Consider the following 19,520-nt stretch of genomic DNA (forward strand, 5'->3'; position numbering starts at 1 on the left):
GCATAGGGCCAGGAACCAAACCCTAAAGTGTGTGACCCCACTAGAAACACACCGAGTGGTGCCAGAATGGACGGTGTGGGGGGCAGGGCCCTTCCACTTTTTGAAAGTGTTGGGGGGGGGGCTGGCCCAGCCATTTTTCACCAGGGCAGACCCCTTCCCCTCCTCCTCCCCCCAAGGCCCTGCCTCACCCCTCAGCCAGGCCAGAGTGGAGCCCAGCCGGAGAACCCAGGGAGCTGTGGGGAATCATAGAATATCAGGGTTGGAAGGGACCCCAGAAGGTCATCTAGTCCAACCCCCTGCTCGAAGCAGGACCAATTCCCAGTTAAATCATCCCAGCCAGGGCTTTGTCAAGCCTGACCTTAAAAACCTCTAAGGAAGGAGATTCTACCACCTCCCTAGGTAACGCATTCCAGTGTTTCACCACCCTCTTAGTGAAAAAGTTTTTCCTAATATCCAATCTAAACCTCCCCCACTGCAACTTGAGACCATTACTCCTCGTTCTGTCATCTGCTACCATTGAGAACAGTCTAGAGCCACCCTCTTTGGAACCCCCTTTCAGGTAGTTGAAAGCAGCTATCAAATCCCCCCTCATTCTTCTCTTCTGCAGGCTAAACAATCCCAGCTCCCTCAGCCTCTCCTCATAAGTCATGTGTTCTAGACCCCTAATCATTTTTGTTGCCCTTCGCTGGACTCTCTCCAATTTATCCACATCCTTCTTGAAGTGTGGGGCCCAAAACTGGACACAGTACTCCAGATGAGGCCTCACCAATGTCGAATAGAGGGGAATGATCACGTCCCTCGATCTGCTCGCTATGCCCCTACTTATACATCCCAAAATGCCATTGGCCTTCTTGGCAACAAGGGCACACTGCTGACTCATATCCAGCTTCTCGTCCACTGTCACCCCTAGGTCCTTTACCGCAGAACTGCTGCCTAGCCATTCGGTCCCTAGTCTGTAGCGGTGCATTGGGTTCTTCCGTCCTAAGTGCAGGACCCTGCACTTATCCTTATTGAACCTCATCAGATTTCTTTTGGCCCAATCCTCCAATTTGTCTAGGTCCTTCTGTATCCTATCCCTCCCCTCCAGCATATCTACCACTCCTCCCAGTTTAGTATCATCCGCAAATTTGCTGAGAGTGCAATCCACACCATCCTCCAGATCATTTATGAAGATATTGAACAAAACCGGCCCCAGGACCGACCCTTGGGGCACTCCACTTGATACCGGCTGCCAACTAGACATGGAGCCATTGATCACTACCCGTTGAGCCCGACAATCTAGCCAGCTTTCTACCCACCTTATAGTGCATTCATCCCGCCCATACTTCCTTAACTTGCTGACAAGAATACTGTGGGAGACCGTGTCAAAAGCTTTGCTAAAGTCAAGAAACAAGAAACAATACATCCACGCGGAGGGAACCGCGTGGACCCTCCACCTGCCTGGCATATGGGGGGGCGGGGCGCTGAGAGCAACCCCTGGATGGTGTCCCCGACTGGCCGAGGGCAGGTAGAGGGTTTGTGACTCCACACTGGCTCCCCACAGCTGCCCACACGGCTCTCCCCGACCCAGCTCTGGCCAGGGTGGGAGCCTTAGAGCCTCATCCCAGCCACTGTAAGAGCTTTGTGGGCAGCTGTGCGAAGCCATGGCATGGACCCTCCACCTGCCCTGGGCCTGGAGCCCAGTGAGCAGGGATAAGGGCCAGGGGCTGCTCGGGTCCCCTGCACCATGGGCAGGTGGGGGGTTCACCGCAGCTCCCCACAGCTGCCCACCTGGCTTTTATCATTTGGGCTGTACCAAATTCACGGCCACGAAAAACGCATCACGGACATTGAAATCTGGTCTCTCCCTGTGAAAGATGGTCTTTTGTGTACTTTTACCTTATACTACACAGATTTCACAGGGGACACTAGCGTTTCCCAAACTGGGGGTCCTTACCTAAAGCAGAGTTGCAGGAAGTCACAAGGTTATTTTAGGGGGGTCGCAGTATTGTCACCCTTACGTCTGCATGCCCTTCAGAGCTGGGGGGCTGGAGATTGGTGGCTGTTGGCCAGGCGCCCGGCTCTGAAGGCAGCGCCTGCCAGCAGCAGCGCAGAAGTAAGGCTGGCAGTACCACACCAGGCCACCCTCACTTCTGTGCTGCTTCTGAGCTGGGCTCCCCACCAGCAGCCGCGGCTCTCCAGCTGCCCAGTTCTCAAGGCAGCACCACCATCTGCAGCAGCACAGATGTAAGGGCAGCAGTATCGCAACCCCCTACAATACCCTTGCGGCCCCCCACACCTTCTTTCTGGGTCAGGACCCCTACAATTACAGCACCAGGAAATTTCAGATTTAAATATCTGATATCCTGAAATATATGATTTTAAAAATCCTATGAACGTGAAATTGACCAAAATGGACTGTGAATTTGGTAGGACCCTACTTATCATGGCCGGGCTGCAACTCTGAGCCTCCGTCCCCCCTCCGGCCAGAGCTGAGTTGTGGAGAGCTGTGCGGGCAGCTGTGAGGAGCCTGGGTCCCTCCACCTGCCCTGGGCAGTGTCAGGGGGGGCGAGTGAGGGGTTTGGGGTGGGCTCCCTGGCCCTGATCTGGCTTCCAGCTTGGCCGGGGGCAGGGCCTCAGGAGCAGGGGCTCCTGACCCCCTTACTTTGGGGAGGGCTCTGGCACTCTTGAACACACCTGCTTGATGATGATTCCCCATTTACAATTACATTTTGAGATCTGTCAGTTAGCCAGTTTTTAAATCATTGAGTAAGTTCCATGTTGATTTGTATCATTCTAGTTTCTTAATGAAACCACCAAGCAGAGCTTTTTAAAAACAGCAACACTTTGAGGCCCAGTTTATACGTTACAGAGGTTCTGGGCAGAATACAAATAAAGTGCTTTGATTCACAATTTACCTTGAAGTGGTAAAAACCCATGTTCAGCAGTAGGAGCCTTGTTCCCCCTGCATGGAGTTGCCAGGCTGCTGTGGTAAGCCAAACCCCAGTAGTGCCTTCCTAGGCAAGCCCACTACCTCCAACTACTGCACCAGTCCTAGAGTCAGCTAGACACACTTCTTCCCAACTGGCCTTCCAGCTGCCCTGAACCTTCCCACCTAGCGACCTACGTCCCTCCTGAGCAGGAGGAAAGCAGCAGCAGCAGATGGAACATCAGCAGATTCATCACATTGCCCTCTGCTAACTGTTTCTCCTCAGCAGCTTCAGCACGGCAGCAGTGCAAGCTGCCAGTCACACATCTCCAGATCGGCTAATTGTAGCTACCTTTTGGAACTGTAAAAGGAATTCAAATGGCCTCAGGCACTGACCAAAGAGCATTTTCTGCAAGTCTTTCCAGCTTGCTTGAAGACCACTTTGCATGCACAACCATATTCTAACCCTTTGTGTTTATTCATCGCAGCAATCATTTATGTGGTCAAATGCCATTTTTCAGTCATACACGATCTTAACTCTCTTCCCAGCTGAGGGTGAATAACTACAATGGAGTCTTTCATTTCAACATCACATGCTACTTCTCATATCGTGTGCGTGAACTTAGCTGACATTTCCTCACTTTTCAGAGCCTACCCATATAACCTCAGGCCACGAGCCTGCACTCATCTATCCGTGCACTTAGCTTTATGCCCAGGAGAAGTCCAACTGCAATCATGTGCAGATAGTTACTCATGTGCATGAGCATTTGCAGGATTGGAGCTTTAATGCCACCTTCGTATCAGTTTTGTATGGGCTCTATAAATATGTGAACATTGCAGATTATTTGTATTTTTACACAAATCTGAGTACTAATTTATTGAACAGTCACTGTTATTTATATATTAGGGGTCAAATCCCAGCCCCAGTGACGTCTATGGAAGTTTTGCAATTGATTCCAATGGGGACAGGATCTCAGCCTATTGTGTTACCTTTGCAGTACATTTTGTATTGTTCCAGCTGAATAAAACATGTTTGAACTACTTACCCATTTGACTCCAGAGTTTATTTCTCACACCCATCCCTTCCCTTCTACAACAAACGGGTATCCCGGCTAGTGGGAGAGGACATGAGCCTGTAAGATGGAGAGCTCTGAGAGTAGGAGATTAGGAAACAGCTGCTGAGAGCATCTGGGCTCAGTGAGATGGCCCCTCTTACTCGCTAATGTAATGGAATGAGTCCACTCAAACGCACTAGTAAGGTGACATTGCCGGAAGTTACCTTTCCCCCGTTCTCTCCGCTGCAGTAAGCCCTTGGGTCCCACTGCTTCTCTCCCTGCAGGTCTGAGCTTAGGTCCTCCTCCTCCTCCTCCTCCAAAATATCTGACAGGTCAGAGCTGCGGCTGTGCTCCGCAAGCAGATTCAGCTGCCATTTTCCTGCTTCTGCTATTTTCTCTTCCTGCTATTGAAAAGAAAAACCTCTGATGTAGAACTCAGACCTCTGAGACTGGCTCACCATTTCAGCAACTTACAAAGCTGCACTTCCCCTTCTGCCTAAGGATAGCTATCATAAGCATGGCAGGAGACAAGAGAGCAGAATGGAGATAGAGAGCAACTTATGTGGGCAAAAAGAAAAATCATGCAGAGCATCGTATCTGCGGGGGAAGAACTAGGCTCCTATACATTGCACAGGACTCTGCATGATGCACTTGCAGCTCTGGGGTTCAAAAACAATGGCCCCTTAGGCAGAAATTCTCCTGGAGTAACACAAACCTCTCTTTTGACTTTGGGCGCCATCAGAGAAGAGTCTCCTCGGGAAATTTCTTTCATCAGTTTCTTTCCAGGGGACACTCTTAGGAATTCCTGCACAGAGCTTCCATTCCTGTCTGAGTCTCTGCAACTGTCCACACCCACTTCGGCCTGGTGGGTGGAGAGCTGAGGCTCTGGACTCAAGCACTGCTCATTTGCCTTCCTCTCTCTGTCAATGGTTGACGCTTTCAACTGCTCCTCCACAAAGCATGCGTGGCAGGTCTCCATGAGCATCTTCACATCACTGCTTTCTAGCCCAGGTTCTTTGCTTACAGAGAGCTCCTCCTGAAAAAGAAACTGTTTTGGTCAGGAAGATGAAGCTTCATAGTATTGGCTGCATGATTATTTCTCAGTACAAGGCCCTGGATCACACATTCCCTAACTCAGCATCTTTGCGGAACAAGGGTTAGGGAGAAATGCCTTTGCAGTCACCAGGGGTTGTGGAGGGCGAGACACAGAGAACCCTGAGCTTACACTTTTCAGTGAGTTTTGCTGCTACTAAAAGTCAGGTCCCCTGCCTATAGCCAGTCATAGTGCAGGTGGGGATTAGGGAGGCTTCCCCTACACAGCCCTGCCAAGACACTCTAGTCATACCCAGCTCTGGCAGTTCAATGCACCCCCATCTTGACCTGCAGCGAAACCTGCTGCTTTAGTCCTGGACTCCCCTGGACTCCCCTGGAGCTCTGCCTGTGTCCCTCAACCCGCATCTCTTTCCCCTCTATTCCAATCCTTTGCACCCTTCAGTGCAAACTACAGACCGTGACTAACAGTGGTGGAGTTGTGGGTATGAAACATCCATTCATGATTAAGATGAAAGCAATCTCCCTGGATTAAACCCCTTCAGCCCATGTGGCATGTAAGTGCACGAGCACAGTTTAATGTGGCCCCTTTCTGCTTTGCATTGGAAACACTCCCGGCTGCATGTGGCTCTGCAGCAAGTTCCTTCTAGCTTTTTGTTACTGGGGTTGGCATTACACTGGAGGTGACCTCACCCATTGCTAGTGACTGACTGTTTCTGTTTTCAAGATGTAGGCTGACAGCAAAGGCAGAAAGTAGACTGAGCTTATGGAAGAGAAGAAACTGGGATCAGTACATAGGCCAACATTTCAGTGGGCACCACTGGGGCATCCTGCTAACTACACCTCTCAGCCTGCACTAATGCCGCAGTCTATCCCAAAGGAGAAGCCTAAAGAGCTGTCCTAAGTGTCAAAGAGACAAAGATTCTCCTCCACAGTTGTGACTGGCACAACACAGGTTAACAGGCCTCCTGTGCCTGCAGCCTGAATTCCTCACAGACCACCAGCCACCCTCCCTCACAGAGTGCTCTGCACCCCTGAATGGCAGATTCACACCTTGATCAGACCTTTCCTCCCAGGGCCTGTCTACAGTAGTCAGATATGGGACTGCGGCATGTGGACAAACCTGAGCTAGCTTTGATCTAGTTAGCTCGAGTATCTATGGCAATGACACCATGGTAGCATGGGCAGCAGCGATCTGTACAAGCCTGCTCAGGACCCGAGGCATGTGGACTCAAGCAGCCAGCTGCTGCTCTGCAGCTTCACTCCCATTGTTATTCCATCTAGCTAGACCAAAGCTAGCTTGGGTATGTGCTGCAGTCACACCTGTGTGCACAGTCTGTGTACACAGACCCCCGCAGGCTAGTGACTTCAGACTGCTTAGTGCTATGGGAACCCATTACTCTGGTTCCCCACTCCTGATCAGCTACCGCCCCTGCAGCTATTTTCCTGGCTGCCTGTACAGACTGCCTCTGTTCCCTTTCCTGCCCACCCTGCCCAGCACAGCTCACAGCGACCAATACCACCATGTGCACAGCCTGCACTGATAAGAGATGGACGGACGGTGAATGCCATACAAACACCATCATCATCACCGGTAATGATAATGATGATGGTGCCTTTTCCGTCACCCACATTTCTTATCTCTTGCCTCCCTGGTGCAGCTCTCTGATCTGATGGTGCACATGCAGCTGAGCAATGAGGTTCATTTGTCCTCTCCTGTCCTGTGCACACACCAAAGCAGGCAATACTCTCCTTTTATTCTGCACCAGTGTGAGGCCCACACACTCTCAAACAGTGTGTCACCTGACAAAGAGAAAAATGGCACTCTGTCATTTCCCTATAAATTCTCTCCACTCCCCCCAACGAGGTCTGTTTCCCTTCCCTTTCCAGTGTCTTAGAATTCATGACACTTTTCAGACCAGGATTCCCAGACACTCACCGTCCCCTGTGCCTGGATGTCTTCACCAGGGCCCTTCAATGCTGCTGCCCTCGATGGCTTGGGTTCTTCGCCCACTCCTGCAGGCTGCGGAAGGGAAGTCAGACACTGCTCATGTCTTGCGGTGTCTGAAACAGGGGATGATGTGCCCAACACTTGCACCGAGGAAACCCGGAGAGAGGAGAGGCACAGGTGTGGGGACATCTTCCCTGGCGGACAATTCACTGCGCTATCACAGCTGGCAGTGGTGTGGACAGCAAAGTTGGCATCTGAACTGTCAGTGAAACACTTCTGTAGAGGGAAGAGCGGAGCTGTGTAGTGTGTAACTGGCATTCGCTTGGGAGGAGAGCCCTTGGGTTCCCCACAGATCAGTCTGGAAGTGAGACTGGTAGAAACAACAGTCTGTGGTAGTGAGGAATGTCTAGAAGCTTTCAGCAAGGCTGAGGGGATTTGGGCTGGCACTGAATCAGCTGATTCTCCATACAGAGACATAGTTCTCACAGAGACTTCCCGGCACACCTGGAACATTTGCAGCTGGGACAGCTCCACTAGGACACTGCCAGCAGTTGGAGATGCAACTTCCATCACCTGCAACAGAGAAACAGGAAGAGTCCCTTACCTGTGCACAGGTAACAGGTTCCAGTAGTATGTGGTGACATACCTGAGCTAGCTTTGATCTAGTTAGCTTCAGTATCAACAGCAATGACACCATGGTAGCATGGGCAGCAGCGTGGGCTGTACAAGCCTGCTCAGGACCCGAAGCATGTGGACTCAAGCAGCCAGCTTCCAACCTTACTGTCTTTCTATCATTTTTCAAAGCTCCTGGCTGTTGAGTGGTAGCAAGAAACTGCAGCTGTCCAGCCCTTCTGCGGAGGGAGATGAGGCAAGTCACAGCAGACAGAGAAAAGAGAATAAGTCACCCCAGCAAGAACTCAACTCTCCAGCTGTGTCTGCAACCCCACAAAGGACTCCTTGGGCTGCCCCAGGACAAAGGACAAGAAGGAGTAGATGGTTGTGGAAAGCCCTTGCTGGCAAAACCAGAACTGAAAATACACTCGTTAAATGCAGCAATGAGAGTCAATGAACCCTCTCCAATTTTAGCACATCCTTTTGCCCAGATTTAGTTACCTTCAACTGCATGAGAAATGTGGACAAGCTAGAACTATAATCTTCCCTTTTTCCAGCCCCTCCCACATCTGAATCCTTGGAACCAAATGCTGACTCTTCCTGTTTCCTAATCATAGAATCATAGAATACCAGGGTTGGAAGGGACCTCAGGAGGTCATTTAGTCCAACCCCCTGCTCAAAGAAGGACCAAACCCCAGCTAAATCATCCCAGCCAGGGCTTTGTCAAGCCTGACCTAAAAAACTTCTAAGGAAGGAGATTCCACCACCTCCCTAGGTAACACATTCCAGTGTTTCACCACCCTCCTAGTGAAAAAGTTTTTCCTAATATCCAACCTAAACCTCCCCCCATTGCAACTTGAGACCATTACTTCTTGTTCTGTCATCTGCTACCACTGAGAACAGTCTAGAGCCATCCTCTTTGGAACCCCCTCTCAGGTAGTTGAAAGCAGCTATCAAATCCCCCCTCATTCTTCTCTTCCGTAGACTAAACATCCCCAGTTCCCTCAGCCTCTCCTCATAACTCATGTGTTCCAGTCCCCTAATCATTTTTGTTGCCCTCCGCTGGACTCTCTCCAATTTATCCACATCCTTCTTGTAGTGTGGGGCCCAAAACTGGACACAGTACTCCAGATGAGGCCTCACCAATGTCGAATAGAGGGGAACGATCACATCCCTCGATCTGCTCGCTATGCCCCTACTTATACATCCCAAAATGCCATTGGCCTTCTTGGCAACAACGGCACACATATCCAGCTTCTCGTCCACTGTCACCCCTAGGTCCTTTTCTGAAGAACTGCTGCCGAGCCATTCAGTCCCTAGTCTGTAGCGGTGCATGGGATTCTTCTGTCCTAAGTGCAGGACTCTGCACTTGTCCTTGTTGAACCTCATCAGATTTCTTTTAGCCCAATTCTCCAATTTGTCTAGGGCCCTCTGTATCCTATCCCTACCCTCCAGCGTATCTACCACTCCTCCCAGTTTAGTGTCATCTGCAAACTTGCTGAGGGTGCAATCCACACCATCCTCCAGATCATTTATGAAGATATTGAACAAAACCGGCCCCAGGACTGACCCTTGGGGCACTCCACTTGATACCAGCTGCCAACTAGACATAGAGCCATTGATCACTACCTGTTGAGCCCGACAATCTAGCCAACTTTCTATCCACCTTATAGTCCATTCATCCAGCCCATATTTCTTTAACTTGCTGGCAAGAATACTGTGGGAGACCATGTCAAAAGCTTTGCTAAAGTCAAGAAACAACAAGTCCACTGCTTTCCCTTCATCCACAGAGCCAGTTATCTCGTCATAGATGGCAATTAGATTAGTCAGGCATCACTTGTCCTTGGTGAATCCATGCTGACTGTTCCTGATCACTTTCCTCTCCTCTAAGTGCTTCAGAATTGATTCCTTGAGGACCTGCTCCATGATTTTTCCAGGGACTGAGGTGAGGCTGACTGGCCTGTAGTTCCCAGGATCCTCCTTCTTCCCTTTTTTACTGGCATCATTCGCAGCCAAGCCAACTGGCTGCTGCTTCCCTCTCTCCCAAGCCCTGACAGTCTTCCAGGCTCCTTGGCTTTGGCCTGGGGAAAGGAAGAGACTTGCCATTGCAAACAGTGTTCTCTCTTTCCTGTCCGAACTGTTTTGTGCTGTGCACTTTTCCTGCTTGCTGTGTTTCACCCTACAGGGGTACAGCTACACTGCAAAGACCCACCGCAATGAGACTCGGAGCCTGGGCCAACTGATGTGTGGAGCTCATGCTATGGAGCAGAAATTAGCAGTGTAGTCATTCGGGCTCCTGCTGGGCTGTGAAACCCAGTGAGTGGGGAGGGTTTTGGATCCTGGCCTCCAGCCCTATCCCAAATGTCTACACTGGTAGTTTTAGCCCTCTAGAGCGAGCCCTGCAAGCCCCACTCAGCTAACCAGGGCTCTGAGACTCGCTGCCGCAGGTTTTCTTGCAATGTAAATGTACTCGAGGCAGCTGAGTTTCCATGAACCCATGGGTACAGTAGGTTGCAGGTCAGTTTCAGCTTGCAATGCTCTAAGCGATTCTCTGCAAGCATCTGTACTGGAGTGTGGAGTGTTCATACCCCACTCTCCTTTCCTGCTTCTAAGGTAGAGGGTGAGTTCCTTCACCAAGGGCTTGAAATATGCATCTGATACCTACTAGCACAAAAACTTTCAAAAGCACCTAAGTAACCTGCGTGCTTGAGGGCCAGATTTCGAAAAGGACTTAGGCAATCAGAAAAGATTTAGACAAGTGCCTACTGGGATTTTTAAAACAGCCTATGCAGGTTTGGCGCCTAACCTGCAATCAATGGGAATTAGGAACCTAACCTGCTTAGATGCTTTGGGAAATTTGCCTACGTGCCAATCTGCATCTTTAGATGCCTAAATAGCTTTGAAAATCTGGCCCTAAATAATTTTTGGAAATGACTCTTAGGCTCCTAAATCCATTAAGTTCAATTTTCAAAAGTGGCTTGGGCCTTCTTGGGCTTGGGGGTAGAAAGAGGGAGGGGGTGGATGGGGGCAGGAGCCAGGCCCTTTGGGGAGGCACCAGCTCCCCTGCCCAGGGTAGGGTATTCAATTGCTCCCCACAGGAATGTGCTACTTACGGTGTGTTGCTTAGTGCTGCCAGCCCTTCTGCTCCGTGAGTCGCACATGCCTACGGGGAGCGATTTATTACGCGACGCCTGGCGGCTCTCGCAGCCACCCCGCCCCCGCAGAGCTCTGGCGGCATGGTGAGCTGAGGCTGCAGGCAAGGGGCCCGGGGCTAGCCTCCCAGCCGGGAGCTCAGGGGCCGGGCAGGACAGTCCCACGGGCTGAATGGGGCCCGTGGGCCGTAGTTTGCCCACCTCTGTGCTCGGGGCTGTGCAAACTGATACCAAAAAGATGGTTCCTGCTGCAAAGAGTTTACAGTCTAGTTCTAATACAAGAGACAGACCCCCAAGGGAGCACACGGAAACTTCTGGCAACCTGACAGGCAGTGATTTCACAACAGCAGCTGCCCTACCTGCTGTCAAGTTTTCTTTAAGCATCATGGCAAAGGAGAGTTTTAAGGGGGGATCTGAAGGATGACAGTGAGGTGGCTTTGTGGACGGTCACAGGAAGCTCCACCCATAGGTGAAGGGTAGGCTGAGACAAAACATGAAGATTCCTATTTGATAATGTAATGAGTGGGTGATAGAGACTGGCATTGTTGGCAGAATGGAGGTGCAAGCTGACATCTTAGTAATGTCTGAGTGACAATAGATAGCATGGAGATAAGACAGATGGGATGATGCACTACAAGGTGGACAGAAAGCTGGCTAGGTTGTCGGGCTCAACAGGTAGTGATCAACGACTCGATGTCTAGTTGGCAGCCAGTATCAAGCAGAGTGCCCCAGGGGTCGGTCCTAGGGCCGGTTTTGTTCAAAATCTTTTATTAATTATCTGGATGATGGGATTAATTGCACCCTCAGCAAGTTCACAGATGACACTAAGATGGGGGGAGAGGTAGATATGCTGGAGGATAGGGATAGGATAGAGAGTGACCTAGACAAATTGGACGATAGGGCCAAAAGAAGTCTGATGAGGTTCAACAAGGACAAGGGCAGAGTTCTGCACTTAGGAAGGAAGAATCCCATGCACTTCGACTCCCTCAGGGAACGGATGGCCAGGATGCCCTGGGGGACTAACTTGAAGGGGAAAGGAGTCCAGGAGAGCTGGCTGTATTTCAAGGAATCCCTGTTCAGGTTACAGGGACAAACCATCCCAATGAGTCGAAAGAATAGTAAATATGGCAGGCGACCAGCTTGGCTTAATGGTGAAATCTTAGCGGATCTTAAACATAAAAAAGAAGCTTACAAGAAGTGGAAGGTTGGACATATGACCAGGGAAGAGTATAAAAATATTGCTCGGGCATGTAGGAATGATATCAGGAGGGCCAAATCGCACCTGGAGCTGCAGCTAGCCAGAGATGTCAAGAGTAACAAGAAGGGTTTCTTCAGGTACGTTGGCAACAAGAAGAAAGCCAAGGAAAGTGTGGGCCCCTTACTGAATGAGGGAGGCAAACTAGTGACAGGATGTGGAAAAAGCTAATGTACTCAATGCTTTTTTTGCCTCTGTCTTCACTAACAAGGTCAGCTCCCAGACTGCTACGCTGGGCATCACAAAATGGGGAAGAGATGGACAGCCCTCTGTGGAGATAGAGGTGGTTAGGGACTATTTAGAAAAGCTGGACGTGCACAAGTCCATGGGGCCGGACGAGTTGCATCCGAGAGTGCTGAAGGAATTGGCGGCTGTGATTGCAGAGCCATTGGCCATTATCTTTGAAAACTCGTGGCGAACGGGGGAAGTCCCGGATGACTGGAAAAAGGCTAATGTAGTGCCAATCTTTAAAAAAGGGAAGAAGGAGGATCCTAGGAACTACAGGCCAGTCAGCCTCACTTCAGTCCCTGGAAAAATCATGGAGCAGGTCCTCAAAGAATCAATTCTGAAGCACTTGCATGAGAGGAAAGTGATCAGGAACAGCCAGCATGGATTCACCAAGGGAAGGTCATGCCTGACTAATCTAATCGCCTTCTATGATGAGATTACTGGTTCTGTGGATGAAGGGAAAGCAGTGGATGTATTGTTTCTTGACTTTAGCAAAGCTTTTGACACGGTCTCCCACAGTATTCTTGTCAGCAAGTTAAGGAAGTTTGGGCTGGATGAATGCACTACAAGGTGGGTAGAAAGCTGGCTAGATTGTCGGGCTCAACGGGTAGTGATCAATGGCTCCATGTCTAGTTGGCAGCCGGTATCAAGTGGAGTGCCCCAAGGGTCGGTCCTGGGGCCGGTTTTGTTCAATATCTTCATAAATGATCTGGAGGATGGTGTGGATTGCACTCTCAGCAAATTTGCGGATGATACTAAACTGGGAGGAGTGGTAGATACGCTGGAGGGGAGGGATAGGATACAGAAGGACCTAGACAAATTGGAGGATTGGGCCAAAAGAAATCTGATGAGGTTCAATAAGGATAAGTGCAGGGTCCTGCACTTAGGACGGAGGAACCCAATGCACAGCTACAGACTAGGGACCGAATGGCTAGGCAGCAGTTCTGCGGAAAAGGACCTAGGGGTGACAGTGGACGAGAAGCTGGATATGAGTCAGCAGTGTGCCCTTGTTGCCAAGAAGGCCAATGGCATTTTGGGATGTATAAGTAGGGGCATAGCGAGCAGATCGAGGGACGTGATCGTTCCCCTCTATTCGACATTGGTGAGGCCTCATCTGGAGTACTGTGTCCAGTTTTGGGCCCCACACTTCAAGAAGGATGTGGATAAATTGGAGAGAGTCCAGCGAAGGGCAACAAAAATGATTAGGGGTCTGGAACACATGACTTATGAGGAGAGGCTGAGGGAGCTGGGATTGTTTAGCCTGCAGAAGAGAAGAATGAGGGGGGATTTGATAGCTGCTTTCAACTACCTGAAAGGGGGTTCCAAAGAGGATGGCTCTAGACTGTTCTCAATGGTAGCAGATGACAGAACGAGGAGTAATGGTCTCAAGTTGCAGTGGGGGAGGTTTAGATTGGATATCAGGAAAAACTTTTTCACTAAGAGGGTGGTGAAACACTGGAATGCGTTACCTAGGGAGGTGGTAGAATCTCCTTCCTTAGAGGTTTTTAAGGTCAGGCTTGACGAAGCCCTGGCTGGGATGATTTAACTGGGAATTGGTCCTGCTTCGAGCAGGGGGTTGGACTAGATGACCTTCTGGGGTCCCTTCCAACCCTTATATTCTATGATTCTATGATTCCCCTCTATTCGACATTGGTGAGGCGACATCTGGAGTATTGCGTCCAGTTTTGGGCCCCCCCCCACAGAAAGGATGTGGACAAATTGGAGAGAGTCCAGTGGAGGGCAACAAAAATGATTAGGGGGCTGGGGCACATGACTTCCGAGGATAGGCTGAGGGAATTGGGATTGTTTAGTCTTCAGAAGAGAAGAGTGAGGTGGGATTTGATAGCAGCCTTCAACTACCTGAAGGGGGGTTCCAAAGAGGATGGAGCTCGGCTGCTCTCAGTGGTAGCTGATGACAGAAAAAGGAGCAATGGTCTCAAGTTGCAATGGGGGAGGTCTAGGTTGGATATTAGGAAACACAATTTCACTAGGAGGGTGGTGAAGCACTGGAATGGGTTACCTAGGGAGGTGGTGGAATCTCCATCCTTAGACATTTTTAAGGCCTGGCTTGACAAAGCCCTGGCCGGGATGATTTAGTTGGGGTTGGTCCTGCTTTGAGACCTCCTGAGGTCTCTTCCAACCCTAATCTTCTATGATTCTAAGCTGTGAACTGCCTTGAAAGTGAAGCTGAGTAGGTTGTGTTTGACGTGATGGAAAATGAAGAGGAATAGTGGAAGGATGCACAGAAAGGGGTGATGTGCTCAAAATGATGAACTAGTTACATTTTTTGGGCAGTGGAATTTTGAATGGATATGTGGAGCAAAGTCGCATTTGTCAAGGGCAGAGAAGAGGAGGGTGCATCCATCAAGACATGGGATGAGGAGACTCAGAATGAGGTCTTTAACTGCATGGATGGAGAGGAAAGACCAGACCTTCCAGATGTTAAACTGAAGAATTGGCAAGATTTAGACAAAGCATCAATGTAAGGCCCTAGAGTGAGGGCCGAGTCAAAGATGGCACCCAAGTTATGAGCCTGAGTGACAGGGAAGATGATGGTGGTATTCATGGCGATGAATAAAGGAGGGAAGGGGGAAGTTTTGGGGAGAAAGATGAAGAACTTGGCCTTAGCCTTAATCTGGCATCTGAACATTCACCAGGAGATGCCAGAGGCAGGCCCAGATTTTGGCCTGGACTTAAGGAGTCAGGTCTGAGGCGGAAGGTTCCTCCTGGCTGCTATTTGGAAGTGGCAGGATCTTCAACTCTCCATTCTCTACCAGGCTGCTACAATGAGTTGTGGGCATCTCCACTGCTCTGGTAATCCCTCCTCTATAGACAACAGTGCTGGTGTCTGCCTCCACTTCCCAAAGAGCAGCCAAGTGACAATTATCTCAGCTCTGTCAGCTTCACTGCTGCTGACAGAGCTCTGAATAGCAGCAATAAAGCTGAGAAGATTCTGGTCAGTGTTCTGTCTGCTGCAGCTGAGCAGAGCTTTGAGCAGCACTGGACGCACTAGAGTGGTCTCCTGCAGTCTCAGGCAGAAGTCACTACTTTGCCAGCACTCAGGTCATTCTTCAGCAGGATTTCTTCTCAACAATGAAGACTACAAACTGAATTCATTAAACAAAAGCTGAGATCCTGCAGGAGTTGATGGACCTCTCTCTGGAACATGTGCTGCCCATCATGGGCAAGCAGGCCAGTGGATTCTGCAAGGCCTGCCTAAAATTTTTCTGGGTCCACCAGGCCTTCCAGCTCATTTATCACTGCTGTTTGCATTCTCTCTAATTATTGTGGTCTTTTTAAAAGGAAATGCCACATGATTCTAGCAGACCACTCTATGGTATGAGATACCAACTCCAGGCTGCTGTGTGGAGTGGAGTGCTCAAGGAATATGATACAGAAATTGTAAATATGAAGGGTAAAGAAACTGCAGTGGCAGATGGATTGTCTAGGCTATGGGGTTCCAAACCAATATAAACAGAATAGTCAGTGGCTAGCCCTACTGTGCCAATGTAAGGGGTGAGATGTGATCCAGGACCCTTTTGGGGCAAACTAGCAGAGGGCATTGGAGGGTAGAGAGATTTACAGGGATCTGCTGGGTTGTATATATGCATAATAATTCACTAAATCGTGGTATGTGAGGTCTCTACCAAGAGTTAGTAGTCTACTGGACATCACAACCACGGCACAATGTATGTACAGATAATATTTAAGGAGTTATGTGTCCAGACTGAGAGCAGAAAGCAGGATGCCACCCATGATCCTGTGAGCAGCATGGCCACTGCCTCTGCCTGTGTTACAAAGCTATTTATTCTCCCATCACAAACCAGCCATTCTACTCTGGAACCAGAGAGATGCTCAATTTGGGAAGGCAGAACTGAATGAGGGAGGCAACCTAGTGACAGAGGATGCGGATAAAGCTAATGTACTCAATGCTTTTTTTGCCTCTGTCTTCACAAACAAGGTCAGCTCCCAGACTGCTGCGCTGGGCAGCACAGCATGGGGAGGAGGTGACCAGCCCTCTGTGGAGAAAGAAGTGGTTCGGGACTATTTAGAAAAGCTGGACGTGCACGAGTCCATGGGGCCGGACGCTTTGCATCCGAGAGTGCTAAAGGAGTTGGCGGATGTCATTGCGGAGCCATTGGCCATTATCTTTGAAAACTCATGGCAAACGGGGAAGTCCCGGAAGACTGGAAAAAGGCTCATGTAGTGCCCATCTTTAAAAAAGGGAAGGAGGAGGATCCGGGGAACTACAGGCCAGTCAGCCTCACCTCAGTCCCTGGAAAAATCATGGAGCAGGTCCTCAAGGAATCAATTCGGAAGCACTTGGAGGAGAGGAAAGTGATCAGGAACAGTCAGCATGGATTCACCAAGGGAAAGTCATGCCTGACTAATCTAATCGCCTTCTATGACAAGATAACTGGCTCTGTGGATGAAGGGAAAACAGTGGACGTGGTGTTCCTTGACTTTAGCAAAGCTTTTGACACGGTCTCCCACAGTATTCTTGTCAGCAAGTTAAAGAAGTGTGGGCTGGATGAATGCATTATAAGGTGGGTAGAAAGTTGGCTAGATTGTTGGGCTCAACGGGTAGTGATCAATGGCTCCATGTCTAGTTGGCAGCCAGCATCAAGTGGAGTGCCCCAAGGGTCGGTCCTGGGGCCGGTTTTGTTCAATATCTTCATAAATGATCTGGAGGATGGTGTGGATTGCACCCTCAGCAAGTTTGCAGGTGACACTAAACTGGGAGGAGTGGTAGATACGCTGGAGGGTAGGGATAGGATACAGAGGGACCTAGACAAATTGGAGGATTGGGCCAAAAGAAATCTGATGAGGTTCAACAAGGACAAGTGCAGAGTCCTGCACTTAGGACGGAAGAATCCCATGCACTGCTACAGACTAGGGACCGAATGGCTCGGCAGCAGTTCTTCAGAAAAGGACCTAGGGGTGACAGTGGATGAGAAGCTGGATACGAGTCAACTGTGTGCCCTTGTTGCCAAGAAGACTAACAGCATTTTGGGCTGTAGAAGTAGGGGCATTGCCAGCAGATCGAGGGATGTGATCGTTCCCCTCTATTCGACATTGGTGAGGCCTCATCTGGAGTACTGAGTCCAGTTTTGGGCCCCACACTACAAAAAGGATGTGGAAAAATTGGAAAGCGTCCAGCGGAGGGCAACAAAAATGATTAGGGGACTGGAACACATGAGTTATGAGGAGAGGCTGAGGGAACTGGGATTGTTCAGTCTGCAGAAGAGAAGAATGAGGGGGGAATTGATAGACTCTTTCAACTACCTGAAAGGGGGTTCCAAAGAGGATGGATCTAGGCTGTTCTGTGGTAACAGATGGCAGAACAAGAAGTAATGGTCTCAAGTTGCAATGGGGAAGGTTTGGGTTGGATATTAGGAAACACAATTTCACCAGGAGGGTGGTGAAGCACTGGAATGCGTTACCTAGGGAGGTAGTGGAATCTCCTTCCTTTGAGGTTTTTAAGGTTAGGCTTGGCAAAGCCCTGGCTGGGATGATTTAGTTGGGGACCTCCTGAGGACCCTTCCAACCCTGATATTCTATGATTCTATGATTTAAGTGAGTTAATCTCCTGCAGTAGAGACTTCCAGAGGGAAGTAAATGGAGTTCTCTGAATGCATTGCGTCTGCAGATCCACCTGACCCCCTTCCTCCTTTTTAATTTGGATAAAGCCAATGTACTCAATGCTTTTTTTGCCTCTGTCTTCACGAACAAGGTCAGCTCCCACACTACATCATTATCCAAGAGTGATGTAGCGGTGGGAGTCTGCTATAGACCACCGGACCAGGGGGATGAGGTAGATGAGGCTTTCTTCCGGCAGCTCACGGAAGCTACTAGATCGCATGCCCTGATTCTCATGGGTGACTTTAATTTTCCTGATATCTGCTGGGAGAGCAATACAGCAGTGCATAGACAATCCAGGAAGTTTTTGGAAAGCGTAGGGGACAATTTCCTGGTGCAAGTGCGAGAGGAGCCAACTAGGGGGGGCGCTTTTCTTGACCTGCCGCTCACAAACCGGGTAGAATTAGTGGGGGAAGCAAAAGTGGATGGGAATCTGGGAGGCAGTGACCATGAGTTGGTTGAGTTCAGGATCCTGACGCAGGGAAGAAAGGTAAGCAGCAGGATACGGACCCTGGACTTCAGGAAAGCAGACTTCGACTCCCTCAGGGAACGGATGGCCAGGATCCCCTGGGGGACTAACATGAAGGGGAAAGGAGTCCACGAGAGCTGGCTGTATTTCAAGGAATCCCTGTTGAGGTTACAGGGACAAACCATCCCGATGAGTCGAAAGAATAGTAAATATGGCAGGCGACCAGCTTGGCTTAATGGTGAAATCCTAGCGGATCTTAATCATAAAAAAGAAGCTTACAAGAAGTGGAAGGTTGGACATATGACCAGGGAAGAGTATAAAAATATTGCTCGGGCATGTAGGAATGATATCAGGAGGGCCAAATCGCACCTGGAGCTGCAGATAGCAAGAGATGTCAAGAGTAACAAGAAGGGTTTCTTCAGGTATGTTGGCAACAAGAAGAAAGCCAAGGAAAGTGTGGGCCCCTTACTGAATGAGGGAGGCAACCTAGTGACAGAGGATGTGGAAAAAGCTAATGTACTCAATGCTTTTTTTGCCTCTGTCTTCACTAACAAGGTCAGCTCCCAGACTGCGGCGCTGGGCATCACAAAATGGGGAAGAGATGGCCAGCCCTCTGTGGAGATAGAGGTGGTTAGGGACTATTTAGAAAAGCTGGACGTGCACAAGTCCATGGGGCCGGACGAGTTGCATCCGAGAGTGCTGAAGGAATTGGCGGCTGTGATTGCAGAGCCATTGGCCATTATCTTTGAAAACTCGTGGCGAACGGGGGAAGTCCCGGATGACTGGAAAAAGGCTAATGTAGTGCCAATCTTTAAAAAAGGGAAGAAGGAGGATCCTGGGAACTACAGGCCAGTCAGCCTCACCTCAGTCCCTGGAAAAATCATGGAGCAGGTCCTCAAAGAATCAATCCTGAAGCACTTGCATGAGAGGAAAGTGATCAGGAACAGCCAGCATGGATTGACCAAAGGAAGGTCATGCCTGACTAATCTAATCGCCTTTTATGATGAGATTACTGGTTCTGTGGATGAAGGGAAAGCAGTGGATGTATTGTTTCTTGACTTTAGCAAAGCTTTTGACACGGTCTCCCACAGTATTCTTGTCAGCAAGTTAAGGAAGTATGGGCTGGAAGAATGCACTATAAGGTGGGTAGAAAGCTGGCTAGATTGTCGGGCTCAACGGGTAGTGATCAATGGCTCCATG

General features: G+C 49.7%; 1 protein-coding gene across 20 annotated transcripts in view; it reads right to left on the minus strand.

The window, feature by feature from the left end:
* TSPOAP1 (TSPO associated protein 1) overlaps positions 1-19,520 on the minus strand; it is a 242,914-nt gene that overhangs the window by 63,290 nt on the left and 160,104 nt on the right. For 19 of the 20 annotated variants that reach the window (XR_007353149.2, XR_012665321.1, XR_007353148.2 and 16 more), the window contains 3 exons: positions 6,953-7,537; positions 4,679-4,999; positions 4,188-4,367 (listed from right to left, as the gene is read on the minus strand). Coding sequence is in view for 17 of the 20 variants with exons in the window: in XM_075120722.1 (XP_074976823.1) it covers positions 4,188-4,367; positions 4,679-4,999; positions 6,953-7,537 (1,086 nt within the window). In the remaining 3 variants the exon portion in view is untranslated. The remainder of the gene's footprint in view (positions 1-4,187; positions 4,368-4,678; positions 5,000-6,952; positions 7,538-19,520) is intronic. The other variant, XM_075120718.1, reaches the window with a different exon arrangement.

The sequence above is a fragment of the Caretta caretta genome, chromosome 17 (assembly GCF_965140235.1).
Source record: "Caretta caretta isolate rCarCar2 chromosome 17, rCarCar1.hap1, whole genome shotgun sequence".
Classification (NCBI taxonomy): Eukaryota; Metazoa; Chordata; order Testudines; family Cheloniidae; genus Caretta; species Caretta caretta.